We start from the raw sequence: 13,379 nt of genomic DNA on the forward strand, positions 1-13,379 counted from the left end.
CTAGTGCAAACCTTGGGCGTGACGCTACGACAGGCGTTCTGATTCTCGGAGCCACTCTCTCTTCAATGTGCACAGCAGCATAATTAAACTCTGTGGGCTACGTGGATACTCCTTCCTGACTGGTTCCTCGCTTGACGTGACTTGTGGAGGCTGAGTCTTTGGTCGTTCTGCAGTTTTCCCTAGAGAGGATGAAATTAAGTTTGGTCAAACGGCAAGCCAGCCATTGTTAAAGGGTTCTTGCACATCTTAGTCCCTGCATACTTCATATCGGTGTTAGTCTCTGTGGAAAAGACTTGACTTAAGTCTCTCTCTGGGGTTTCCATGCCCCCTTAGGTGAAGTTACCTCCAGAGGGATCCCACTTACCCTGTACCCCTAGGCGGTGTTAAGCATAGTGGGTTCACCTTCCTAGTCCCACTGGTGGTGGCTCCCCCTTGGGGAGCAGTGGCAAACTACTCGGATTCCTCACATTTTACTGATATCCAATATTTTGTCAGGCTTTGAAGCCTGAATAAAAGAAAAAGGAAAACCTGTCTCAGGTCAGGCTACATGGAGATGTGATTATATTGTAAAAATTGAAGAGTTTGTGCAGTGCCAAAGAAATAGATGATGCACAAAAGACATTGTTGTCAAGATTCCAATGCAACCTTTGAAAGGAAGGTTAGCTGAAGTGAAATCACATAGGTTTCCTGGAGTGGAGTACAAGGTCCACTATTCCCTAAGAGTCAATGTTACCAAACATCATGATTTCAGGAAAAGGAATTAAACTGCCTACCAAGTTGTAAGCAATGTGTTGTTTTTCCAATTTCCAGTCCCCAAATTAGAACTTTCCTGGGCTTCCACTGAGCTGGGGCACAGTTTGTTATTTTGTTATATAATTGTTATGCATCAGAAAGAATAGAATTGCAACCCTATACAATAAATATGGCGTGGGTTTTGTAGCCCCAACCTGGTCTACTTACTCAATGAATCCCTAATATTTCCTTTGGTTATGTTCAAGGAAAAACATTGCATTAGGAGGCAGATGCATCATTTCGAATATGTTGGGATTAGGTTTGCAAATACATGGGATGAGGGGGGATTGGAATCATTTAAATTATGGTTCAATACTATTGAAAGTACGGACAATTTTGAATAGCTGGAGGTATATACACTTGGATCTAATGTTTGACATTGCAGTAAATAAGAGGGTATTCCCTAAGGGGTTATTCCGATTTCACTCCCTGCCATACTTGCTCCAGATAGATACAGACAATAAAAAACGAGTCCTCTGTGCAGAGGAAGGAATCCAAGGTTGGCTTGCAGGAAAGTAGCCAGAATGATCAAGGATGGATTGCAGGAAAGTAGCCAGAATTATGAAAGGTGGATTGCAGGAAAGTAGCCAGAATGATCAAGGATGGATTGCAGGAAAGTAGCCAGAATGATCAAGGATGGATTGCAGGAAAGTAGCCAGAATGATCAAGGATGGATTGGTGGCCCATCCTAATCTTCAGAATCATTATTGGGCTGCAGTGATCAAGGATGGATTGGTGGCCCATCCTAATCTTCAGAATCATTATTGGGCTGCTGTTCTTACTGCATTCAAAATATGAAGATGGCCTTCGATTTTCCACAATAGTTTCCCCACATACGAAGACCGGGCATGCACTCTTAAATGTTACCCACTAACTTTAGAGATGAATCCACGTCAGAAATTGAACATTTTCTTTCAGTCCTTTGTCAGAACATTTGGAAACAATTCGGACCCAGGAACCTTAAGTATCATGTATGGGCCAACCCAAATGTAGTGGCAATATTTGATAAGATGTAAGGGTTTAATGGCGGCAGAAAGGTGGTGAAATTATTTTCATTGCACACCAACTTCCACCAAAGAATAGGTATCAAGCGTGTGATAAAAAGTCTAACAATTGATAGGATGGATGATGTGTGTGCTGTGAAAGAGTTGCTTTTAGAAGATGGTGTTAAAGGATATGTTTCAGTTATGTGTAAAAGTTAATATATGGCGGTATCAAGCGGGATGACGCTGTATGGATACATTGGTAAAGGGAATCAGCAATTACGTTACACAGTACTCTCTGTAAGGACCTGACTCTAAGCTGTCAGAAATGTAACGCCTCCAACTTGCCACAAATGCAATTTTGTATACACCATAGAATGTATTGTACACCAAGTAGGTTAAGTAAACGCGTGGAAGGGTCGGGTGCTAAGTGTTATGGATGCATGCTAGTACTTAAATATTGGCGCAGCATGTTAGTAAGGATCAGTTACATTTTGTGAAGGGAAGGATTTGGACCATTGAGGCTATAAATCATTTAGTGAATCAATAAATATGAGCACATGTTGTAGGGTGTTTATCTGGTGACATGTCTTCATGTCTTCATGATGTAAACACATTGGTGCATCGTTTTCTTATTTAAAGTTAACACATGAAATAAACCTAAACGGGGTATGGTGTATAGTTTAAAAAAAGAAGGCTTACCGGGGCTCCCCTCAATCCTTTTTTGCAGTGAAAAAAGGCAATGCGCCAGCATGAATGCAATTACATGTTGCAAGTGTGTAACAACGTAAGTGCAGCATCGCAAAGGCATGCGGCCGTTTTTCTGTATAAGGGCAGCAACTGAACGGTAATTGGTTGTTGTTCGAACAAGGCAACAAGAGGAAGCAGCGTGCTTCTCAGACTGGTAGGTAGGAAGCGTTGAAAATGGAGGACATAATGAAAAGAAAGATACTTAGTAGAGGAAGGGACTGGTAGTGAGGGCGGCATTTCAATGCTCATTATTGTGCCGGTCCAAAGCTTAATATTGCACTTGCACATTAATGAGTTGAAGTCCGATGAGAAAACCTTCTGAAGTGAGGTTTGTTTTTTTCCCTTTTCAACAGATGGTAAAGAAAATAATGACAATACATTAGATGTTAAAAGGAAAACAAAAAGAGAATCCTTTGGAGATGTGTTCCTATAGAGTCAAAATACAATTGTGTTCTATTTTCTGTCAGATACAAATTTGTCAGGATGTTCAGGCCATTGGCCTCCCTTCTCCACGTTTTCAGCACGGGACAAGGTGGTACACTCAAGCTTAGCACAGTTACTGGCTTATCTAGCATGAGGATACAGTTCAATCATTAGCATCAGGGCCTTCGTGCACAACTCTCTTTTCCAATAGAAGTCTCTTCATTCAGAGGGCCTGATGTGACAAGCAAACAACAAGTTATTTTCCTCCTTCATGGTATCACAAGTACTCCAGTTCTTAGGTGATTCGCTATTCACCTCAGATCCTCCTCAGCCAGGCTCAGATCCTTTCAACACAATGTTTGTACATTATTTATGCATCTAATTCCTCGTAGGGTATTCGTTCTCTGTTGACTCGCGGTTTACTGCGAATCCCCCTCGGTCAGGCTCAGATCCCCCTCGGTCAAGCTCAGATCTCGATCCCCCTAGGTCGGGCTCAGATTCCCTTTAACGCAATGTTCATAACACAAACTTGCTTTAACCAAATGCTTTTAGCTGATCTCCCTCTGCTGGGCTCGGACCAACTTCCTATAAGATTTCATCAACTATTGAAGACTTTTGAATGTGCACAGGGTTTTTGCTTTACCTGTTGCAGGACCACTCTGATTTGACAATTCTCTATCACTCTTCTCAATTGCGACCTTTCAGCTGGATACCTAACGGAGACTTTCGACTGAGCATCCATGTTTTGCCGGACTACTCTGTCTGCAGTATTGTATCTTGGCTTCAAAGTTCAAACACTCATGTGCTAATGAATTGTGTTCACGTCGCTTGCCACATATGCTTCATACACTGTTCTCTTCAGATTTCATTATACAATGTTGCCTCTTGCAACTTTGGCTTCAACACAGACCGGCCTGGTGTCAGTCTCCCCAACTCACTGGCTGTACTGACTTCACTGGCGCTTCTTTGTTGTAGGAGTCAAGAACAGTACCATGGTGGTAAACGATTCTCACCACCTTGACTATCGAAGCAGGAGAGCCCTTGGTGCCTCCGACACAATGCAGCATTCTTCAGCCTTGATTCTAGGTCTTATGTTTCCTATTATTGAAGGTTCATGAAAGTAACGGTCTGTTTGACTCCACTCTTTCCTTCTCTGCCCACATCTCTGATGTCTCTAAAAAGTCAAACTTCCTACTGCACCTCCTCAGAGGTATTCTGCCTTTCCTCTCCTTCCCCCAGAAGCTCACTGTCTCTTGAGCCCTGGTTCTCTCTAGGTTGGATTATTGCAACAGCCTCTTTCTAAATGTACCTGCTTCTACTCCCCGGCCTTTGCAACTTATCCAGAACAGGACTGTGAGACTTGTCATTGGCCTCAAGCCTTGGATCATCTCTCCAGCCCTGAAATCTCTCCACTGGCTCCCAGTGGCTGCAAGGATTACATTCAAGACCCTTTGCATTGTCCACAAGGCTTCCTGGGGCCTGGGTCCAAAATACCTTCAGCTGTTCCTCGGTAAATACCTTCCCCTCAAACCCCCCCCCCCCCCCCCCGAGTTATTTTCTCCTCCACCTTTTACTCCCTCAGGGTCAGTCGTTTTTCAAAGAAACAAGTTGGCGGAAGATCTCTGTCTTCAGCTGGGGCCTCCCTCTGGAACAGCCTCCCTGCCACTCTGAAACTTGAGGAGCACCATCTCTGGTTCCAGAAGCATCTTGAGACCTTCCTCTTTGCTTCTGCCTTTGATCCTCCTCTCCTCTGCTGATCTGTACTGTCTCGGCATCGTGCACCTGTTTACTCTCTGACTTTTGGGCCCAGGTACCTGCTCACCATGCACCCCACCTGCACTGCCTCCTGGCAATCTCTTGCACTGGGGTCTGTATCTGTTACCCTACAGCCCCCCCTTTTTTCTGCACTTATCAGACACACACTGTCTCTTGCCTTAAACCTAGCGCTTGCCACTTACTGGCTGCACTACCGCTGTTGTGTTGCTTTTTATTATTTATTTATTTATTTATTTAGTATTCCTTTGCTCAGCACTTTCCACTTCTCCCCCTCCCATGCACTTTCCTCTTTCCCTCCCCATGCTCTTGCGCGTTCTCAATGTAACTGGGCCTAGTAAGATCATTGTTTTGTTCTCCCTTGTTCCCCTCCCTTTCCTCATCGCGCTCTGAAACACGTGTGTACGAGCGCGATACAAATACAATATCAATATCAATCAATAAAACTGCAGACAAAACTGGAAACAAGTAGATCTGACACCACGCTGAAACACTGAAAACAAACACGGGCACAGTGCTGCAGGACCACCATGTTACTCAAACCATAGGAAAACTATGGGAAACACAGATCAGGCTTAATCGAGCGTCGCAAAATATTGCCAACTGCAATGGAGGGCCGAGCGCTATGACATAGGCATTTTCAAGGTGGAAAAGTACTAGGGTGGTGACTGCGCTGATGGTTGGAGGGAAAGCAAGAAAAGGCTCGGATCATCTGAGCAGATTTAAGTGATTGAAACTCTCGTCACAACTTGTGTGATGTGAAAAGCACTGGAGAGATCTTTATCAATGATGGGCAACATGTTGCTCTCAAGGGGAACCTGATCCAACAAAGTATCTCAAAGGGACAGGTCAGATCTCAATATATTTGTCCTTCAGTAGAATTCTGTTTTTAGCCAAGACGGAGTGCTAAACATTCTACTTATGCAACATTTATGCAATTCATACAAGCCACAGCTATCAACAAAGGCTGGGCGGGGGGTGTTCGGGGGTGGGGAGGGGCAGATATGTCTTGTAGAGAATAGGGAAACATTACATGCCTGTGGAACGCCAGGAAAAGTATTCTTGGAGTTCTGCTTGAAATGTTGCCAGCTTGACAGCGTGTTTCCAGCTAGTTAGGAAATACCGCTCCCTGTCAGTCTAGCGGGAGAACCCGCAAACCACGATGAGGCATATGGACTGGGGGAGCAATGTGGTCGATGGTGTGCAAGGCCGCTGACAAAGCTGGCATGTTTAAGGCCTGTACTGCTACCATTTAGTCAGGGGTCTGCACGTTTGGCTCTCCAGGTGTTTTGGACTACAGGTCCCAGGAGCAATTGCCTGTATTGTCAATGGTGAGGGAGCATGTGAGTTGTAGTCCAAACCATCTGGAGTACCGCATGTCGCAGACCCCTGATCTAGGTCTACTCGCTACAGAATGTATGGGTTAGGATTGCATGTCTCGAGAGTGGCTACATCCAGCGTACGCTGGGTCAGGTATGGTTCTGGGTTCCACAAAGTGGGGCATCGCTGTTCCAATAACGCTGAACTGAAAGCCAGGTTTGAGATTGATTGTGTTTTTATACGTCATTATGTTGCTAGGGGGCCAATGGGTATTTTCCAGATTTGAATATATTTAAAGTGAATAATTTTTTGGGGCTGGGCTTAATGATCCTGAGGAACACTGGAAGTGAGGACTGAGGTCGAGGTATGAAGGACCAAAGGATGCCACTCATGGAGCCACTGAGGATATAGAGCCGTTCATGAACACTTGTGAAGCGAGCATGAGAATGTTATCAAGGCACTGCTCCAATGTGAGGCCATTTTGTGTGTCTGGTCTGAGTAAGTTATGTTTGGTTCTATGATGAGGGACTCATGAAACTCTGAAACATGGCGGGGGCGACGGACGGCTGAGGGGAGCGGCTCTTTGATATTGGGTCAGTACCCTGCAAGATCCTCCTGCCTTTCAGATTGTGATTCAGTGAACATTGGTGTGACAGTGTGCTAGACTGGGTGTGATACTAAGTGCAGGGATGTCCTGCACTTTCAGGGATGATCACTCTGAAAAGTAAATCTATGGTATCTTGATTTCTCTTAGACATGCTGTACCTGTAGGGGGCGATACGCCCTCAGCAAATGTCTACACGCATTTTTCTCTCCACTGGAATCCGACCTGCCCCCTTTGCTTGGCACTGCAATCGCAGAAGCACCCCCTTTCTTTGCCTACAATAAAAACTGTAAAATGCACACACCTCATAAGAGGAGGCCAGCGTTATTAGATGCTAATTAATTCGTGGACAGTGTGACTTAGGTCTGTCCTTCAAGATGCTCAACCGACATCTGGACGCTTCTTCCACTTGCCATCAGGTGTCTGATTGACGCGGATTATCCAATCCTCTTGTCTGGTGAGACGGCAAAGGCACACAGGGGTTGGTGCTCTGCCCATCTCTTTAATTACTGCTTAACGAATGTAACGGAAGGCTATCATGTCTCCCGAACTTCTCTGTAACTGTGGCCCTGGGCGTCCTGCTGCCCAGTCATTCTGAATTATCCATGGTAAACGTCTTCTCTCTTTTGCTCCTCCCCTCACGCTCTCGCTCTCACTCGTTTTCTTTTTTCTTTCTCGCTCTCCCTCTGCTTCATTTCCTTCCCCTATAATCAGTTACAGTTCAAATGATGCTCTATTAATGACCACTTTGGGTTGCCATCCCTGCTCTTTACCCTGGAGGAAAGATGGCTGCCGCCCGTTTGCTCCCCAGCAGTCACTTCACCTGCTTCCCTGTGCATGTGACCTAACGTTTCCCTTTCTCATCCCCCTCAGTTTCCCCCTTCCCCCTGCCCATCCTTCACGCTAGAGCAGTTTCTCAAGACTCGCCTTTTTTATTGTGTTTCCACAGGTCGCGGTCCATCAGCGGCGCCTCCTCTGGTCTATCCACCAGCCCTCTCAGTAGCCCGCGGGTAAGTAATGTTGTGCCTCCAAGTAGCATGGTGCCACCTCAGGTTGCACTCTTTGACCTCTTCTCAAGGTTACTGTTTGATGTGTTGCCTGCCTTACATGTGTTTAAATAGAGGGATGGATGGGCCTATAGGGAAATGGGCAGAACACCCTCCCAGTAGGTCTCTTAAAGGCCTACATTGTTTTCCATGGCGCCGCCATGTTGGGGAATCCCCTGCTTTCCCTTTATGCCTGTCCACCACTGGTTTGAGATACAAAGGTGCATTTTGACATTCACTGTTACCTGGCAGGCATTCTGCACATCCCACCCATCCCTACATCCATTGCAACGCCTCCAGTGCAATGCCATGCACCGCTTTCCACCACCTCTCCCAGGACGTTTACAGTATCCCTCTGCGGCCCAGTTGGCTCTGGCACTAGCCTACCCATGTCCATGCGCCCACAAGGGTTACTTTTCCTCTAGATGGTGTTCTCCAAACACTTCTTTGCCAGCTCACTCTCTCAGCAGAGGCATAGGATAGGCAGACCCCCTCGAAGACCTCAGCCAATGCAATACCATGTTTCTTCATTGCTGCACCCATGTCTTCCAATGCTGGGCTTTACTCGACACAATAGTTCACTAATGCACTGTTGTCTTTTTTTGCTGTCTCCATGACCTTTGCCCTTCTGTGACTTTTGTTATTAGCCCCATTCTAGTACCTGGTCCTCTAAGAGCTTAACCATTTAAATAATAACCTGGACTGCCTTTAGGTGCCAGTTCTCTGCCAATGCCTGCTCTTCTCAGGAACCCAGTCAGTGCAATGCTCTACTGTTCCACTAGCAGTTGTTGTTAAACCCAGGTTTGTTCCCTCCAAGACCTGAGTCAATGTAATACTCGTATGGTCACAAAGGCTCTCCTTCAGCAGAAGAGCTGGTGTGCCATTACCCCTTCAACTTATCCATCAAACTTAGTAAATGCTGCAGTCATGTTAAAATCCCCAGAAAGATCCTGTATTTAGGATATTGAAGTGGTAAATATGTTGTCACTAGGAAAGGTAGTTAGCCAGTAAAAGGCACACAAGGTCCCATCGGTCATTTAGAGGATTGACACATTCTTGGTTATTGAAATACACATAAGCTCCACTTAAGTAGCACTAATACAAGTTCCCATGGCTACCATGCACGTACTTGCCACAGCTAACAATATTGTCTTCCGTTTCCACAGGAAGGAGTAACAAACAATGTACACCATTTAGTGGGTCGATCAAGTGCAGACTTGTGTGCAGCATTATTGAGTAGTGTGTGTCTGGGTAGCAGAATGATTGCGTAAGAACGTTTATAGGCCAGTGTGATTAGGTAGGTTCCATGATTAGACATCAGACTGATTTTCTGCAGAAATGGAGAGCTGTGGCCCCGAGTAGCGGAGTGATAAAATAGATGCATAAGGGGGGGTAACACGCTGGTTGGGTATGGGTGTGATTCGTTGGCCCTGTTAAGTGAAATCTATGCTAGAGAATTCATTGTACAGGCAAGCGGTTGTGTAGCAGAAGAGCAGAGTGATTGCATGACTAGGTAGTAGAACGGTTGGCAAGGTATGTGTGTTAGTGTGTGTGGATTTGGTATCGGAATAATCGGGTAGGTGCCTGTTTGGCTAACTGAATAAGTGTGTAGGTGTGAGATGTTATCAGATAATAACTTGGTGGGTTTGTGATTGTGAAGCAACATAATGGCGCAGAAGGATTGGATAGGTAGGTGAATGCCTGTGTGTGCGATTGGCTTCTGCGATGTATTCAGTAGGGGCATTATTCAGTAGCAGTATGATTGGGTGGAATGTGTTTCCAATGATTTGGATAATGTATGATTTGGAAAGTCTGTAAGTTAGTAGAAGGATGATTAGTCTTCTGAGTATTTATTGCAGTGCAATTATTGAATAGGTGAGTATTCGAGCAGTGCAATGACTTGATAGGGCTGTGTACTTAGGGGGAGCAGTGATTGGATAAGGTGGTACATGAATATGCCAATGTGTTTCTGTAAAACAGTGTTTTGATAGATGAGCGTCTAGGCAGATTAGTGGTTCAGTATTTCTGCAGGCAAATGATTGGTTAGGTCGATATTTCGGCCGCTGAAGGATTGGGTGGGAGAGCGGCTGTGTGGGCAAGTGGTTTGTTTTGGGAATGAGTGAATGTGTGAATGGGAATATATGATTGAGTGAATGTGTAAAGGGCTCAGGTATGATGAATTCACCGAAATGGGTTATTAGGGCATGGGTAGTCATTAAGTACATCTGTGTTTTGCACATAAGAGTGCATATGACAGGGTTTGGGATTTAGTCTATGGTCAGGCTCGCAAATTGCATATTGAGAAATTAGGTACTTGGTAAGTGATTTGTTTGTAATAGCAAGGTGAATTGGCGGCTAACTAGGCAAGCATGAACCAATGGTGATGTGGTGATCAGCGTATGGTTGGGCTTCAAGGGAAATGTTTAAATGAGCACTTGAGTGAATGATTGGCACATTGGAGGAATTCATAATGGTAAAGTTTGTCGGCATGGACTCGACAGCAGATTGGTGGCATACTGATTCCTTTGGGACTATTGACATCGATTGGTTTGTGGGATGCATGGAATCTGTAAAGAGGTCAATCATTTTTATTTTGCCGTTGCATGATTGGGTCATTTATGGGTGAGTTGGTTGAGTGAGTGATTCTGTGATTTTGTTTGTGTGTAAACGTAGTGACTGATTAATCAAATGGCCATGTTTAGCTGAGTGATCAGTAGGTGTGGTAAAGAACATATTTTTAAAGTTCAGTGGGTTAATCCATGCCTGGGTGATTGAGTTGGAAAGGGTGAATGATTAAATTACTGACTGGGATTTTACCTTTCAGTGATTGTCAGTGAAAATTTGTGGTTGCTGAGCTTGCTTACATGGTTTAAGATTGATTGTAAAAATCGGTTTGTGAGGGAAAATGTGGGGGCACATAAGGAAGCGAGAGTTAAGGGAAAGTAAATGTGTGACTGAGTGAAAGATTTAGTAGATATATTCAATGGTGGAAGAGAGTACATTATGTTGGGTGTCGGTGGCTAGGAGGAGGCCGGTGTGTGAATACACAGGACATTCTGTTAGGCAGTGAAGGGTAACCATCCCTTGACATTATGTATATGCTACCATGATATAGGTGAAGGCCACTTCCTTTTAGGCATTCAACCAGCAACAGAGAATTAGAAACTGTGGAGTACTCCAGAGGACGCATTCCGTACACTCTGGAGTGAGTTTGAATTTCTCACTGTCACACGCATACTTTCCTTTCTTGGGTTCAAGGAAGGAGACATATATTTCACAACCAACTACCTGCTTTGTGTGCATCTGTGTGCCGGGCAACAGGCCTTTTCATACCATCTTCATGCTGCCTGAGAACCAGTGTTGCCTGAATCGTGCACAACCGCTACGCTTGCTTCCAACCCTGCTTCCTCCCAGTGCTTCCTGATAGCCTGCTTTACTTGCTCAGCTCTGTCACCTATGACGCGTGTTATTGCGGTGTTCATGTGTTATTATTTTGCCTGGTCTCAATGAAACACTTGCTACAGTTCATTGTTTTCATGGGGAAATCGTTGTGAGGATTAAAATTGGAAGCAGATCCCTGCATAAACAAATTGAAATGTCTTCAGAGTAGACATTCTAAAACTATACAATTCTAACTTTGATTGCTTAGAGTGATTTGTTGCTGTTTTACATTGTCAATGGAGTTTCATTGCCTTTTTCATGACCTGTTTGGCTTTTTTAATTTTAGATGTTCGGATTACTGGTATTCACTTTTTACAGTTGAGTTCGGAGGGGTTAGTAAAATTTGCTGATGGTTGAGTCTAGCATTATAATCGCAGATTACTGAGCAGTGAGTTTCGTTTAAATTGCCATATTAAGCATGCAGTCACATTGTTGTAGATTACAGTTTAGAGTAGAATTGGATTTGTTTTGGATGATAGGATAGGTTACTGAAGATTTCACTTGGACAACTAGTCACAGATGTCCTAGTTACATTTCAGAAAGCAGATCAGTATTGAGTGAATAATCGCTGAGGGTTGAATTTAGCTTTAATATTCGTTTCCTGATGAATATAGTTTACACTGCTTACAGGCTGATTTATGTTTGTATTTTTGATGTTTGCTCATTGCGGCTTTGGCTTTGCTTTGGAAGACAGATTTACTGATGGCTTTGTTTTGCTGTGCATGTAACATTTGTAACGGGCTAGATTTGTTTTGGGTAATTTGTCACTGTTTGGTTCCTTTTGCACGGCAGAATTTTGGAGGGTTACTTTTGTTTAAAATTATCGATTTCTGATGGGTTACTTTTGTTTGAAATTATCGATTTCTGATGGGTTACTTTTGTTTTCGATGTCAGATTTGATTGACTTTTGGTTTTAGATGGCTGATTACTGACCGGGTGATTTATAGTTAAATCACAGGCTATGTAACGGTTGATTAGTTTTGATGAGCTGATTGCTGATATTTTGTCTAGGATTTAGATGCCAGAATACTGCGCGGGTGATGTGGTTTAGACTTCAGACTACTGGAATGATATTTAATTTCATAACAAGTTAATAGATATCTTTAAAGATATCCTGCACCACTATCAGGTCTCTGCTGATGGTTGGTCGACTGTAATGGCTTTTTGAGGACTGTGTAATGATCTTCTGAAAAAGCTGGCTTTAATGAAGTGAAGTGCCTGCTTCTGAGCCCCTTGCCCTTCAGGTTAGCATTAATATCATATGTTGACTTGGACAACTGTCTCTGGGAACATTTTTTAGTGTGAACAATTTAGAAACGTGTTTCTCTTTATAGAGTGTTTTTTTAGTCTTAGATGCTAAGTTTGTGTTATTTCCATTGGTTGACTGTTGCCTAGATGCAGTGTTTGATGATTGTTTGCATCTAATTATGTTAGTTGATGATCTGTGGTTATTTTATTTAGTTGCAAATTACCAGATGGGTTTGTTTTGTTAAGTGAGGGCATTTGTCATTATAACTCATAATGTGGCCATTCAGTTGTTTTGGACTACACCTTCCTTCATCCTACACCACTTCCTGTGTTGACTGAGGCTGATGGGAAATGAAGTCCAAGACATTTTGCCAGCTACATAATCGGTAACACATTTTCTTAAATTAAATTGATGAAGATCAGCAGTTTCATTGCTGAAATCTTAATAGATAATTGCAAAATTAGTGTTTTGGGTCATCTGGGAAGTTGATGAAGGATTGCTTTTTCGGTATTTTATTTTGGTGGTAGATTTCTGTGGTTTCAGATGTTATTGTATGAACTGGCTTTTATTGAACTTTGAATCTAATGAGTTTTTCCAGTGACTTATTGTTTGTTACTATACCTTGTCAAGCTCAAAATCAAAAACATCTGAACATTGTTTGGCTAAGCTACAGGAAATGGGGAATACCTTTGGCTGTGGTGTTGAGTGGGCACCCCAATGAGAGGTCCTCATCAGGGAGTGACCCAGCGTCAGACCATTCTTGGTAGAAGCAGGGCATTGGCTGAAGACCAATTGCCATAAAATGGGCTCTAAAGTTGTTGAACAGAACTGCATAGAGGCATGATGATTGGGTCTGATTTTGGGGATGTTTGCTAGTACTCACCCTTGTGTTGATGATTACCAGACAAGAGTATAATATATATGTCCTGTTATTAGTGAGTAGGGATCCCCCATCTGCTGGACCTCGTTTTATCTGAGTGAATTTCATATGGTTAAAA

General features: G+C 43.7%; 1 protein-coding gene across 11 annotated transcripts in view; it reads left to right on the top strand.

Moving 5' to 3' along the window:
• The window catches only part of BRSK2 (BR serine/threonine kinase 2), a 1,020,916-nt gene that overhangs the window by 906,752 nt on the left and 100,785 nt on the right, over window positions 1-13,379 (top strand). For all 11 annotated transcript variants that reach the window (XM_069623972.1, XM_069623974.1, XM_069623973.1 and 8 more), the window contains one exon: window positions 7,595-7,655. In XM_069623972.1, coding sequence (XP_069480073.1) covers window positions 7,595-7,655 — 61 coding nt within the window. The remainder of the gene's footprint in view (window positions 1-7,594; window positions 7,656-13,379) is intronic.

This window comes from Ambystoma mexicanum, chromosome 11 (genome assembly GCF_040938575.1).
Source record: "Ambystoma mexicanum isolate Mex_15411 chromosome 11, UKY_AmexF1_1, whole genome shotgun sequence".
NCBI classification, from domain to species: domain Eukaryota; kingdom Metazoa; phylum Chordata; class Amphibia; order Caudata; family Ambystomatidae; genus Ambystoma; species Ambystoma mexicanum.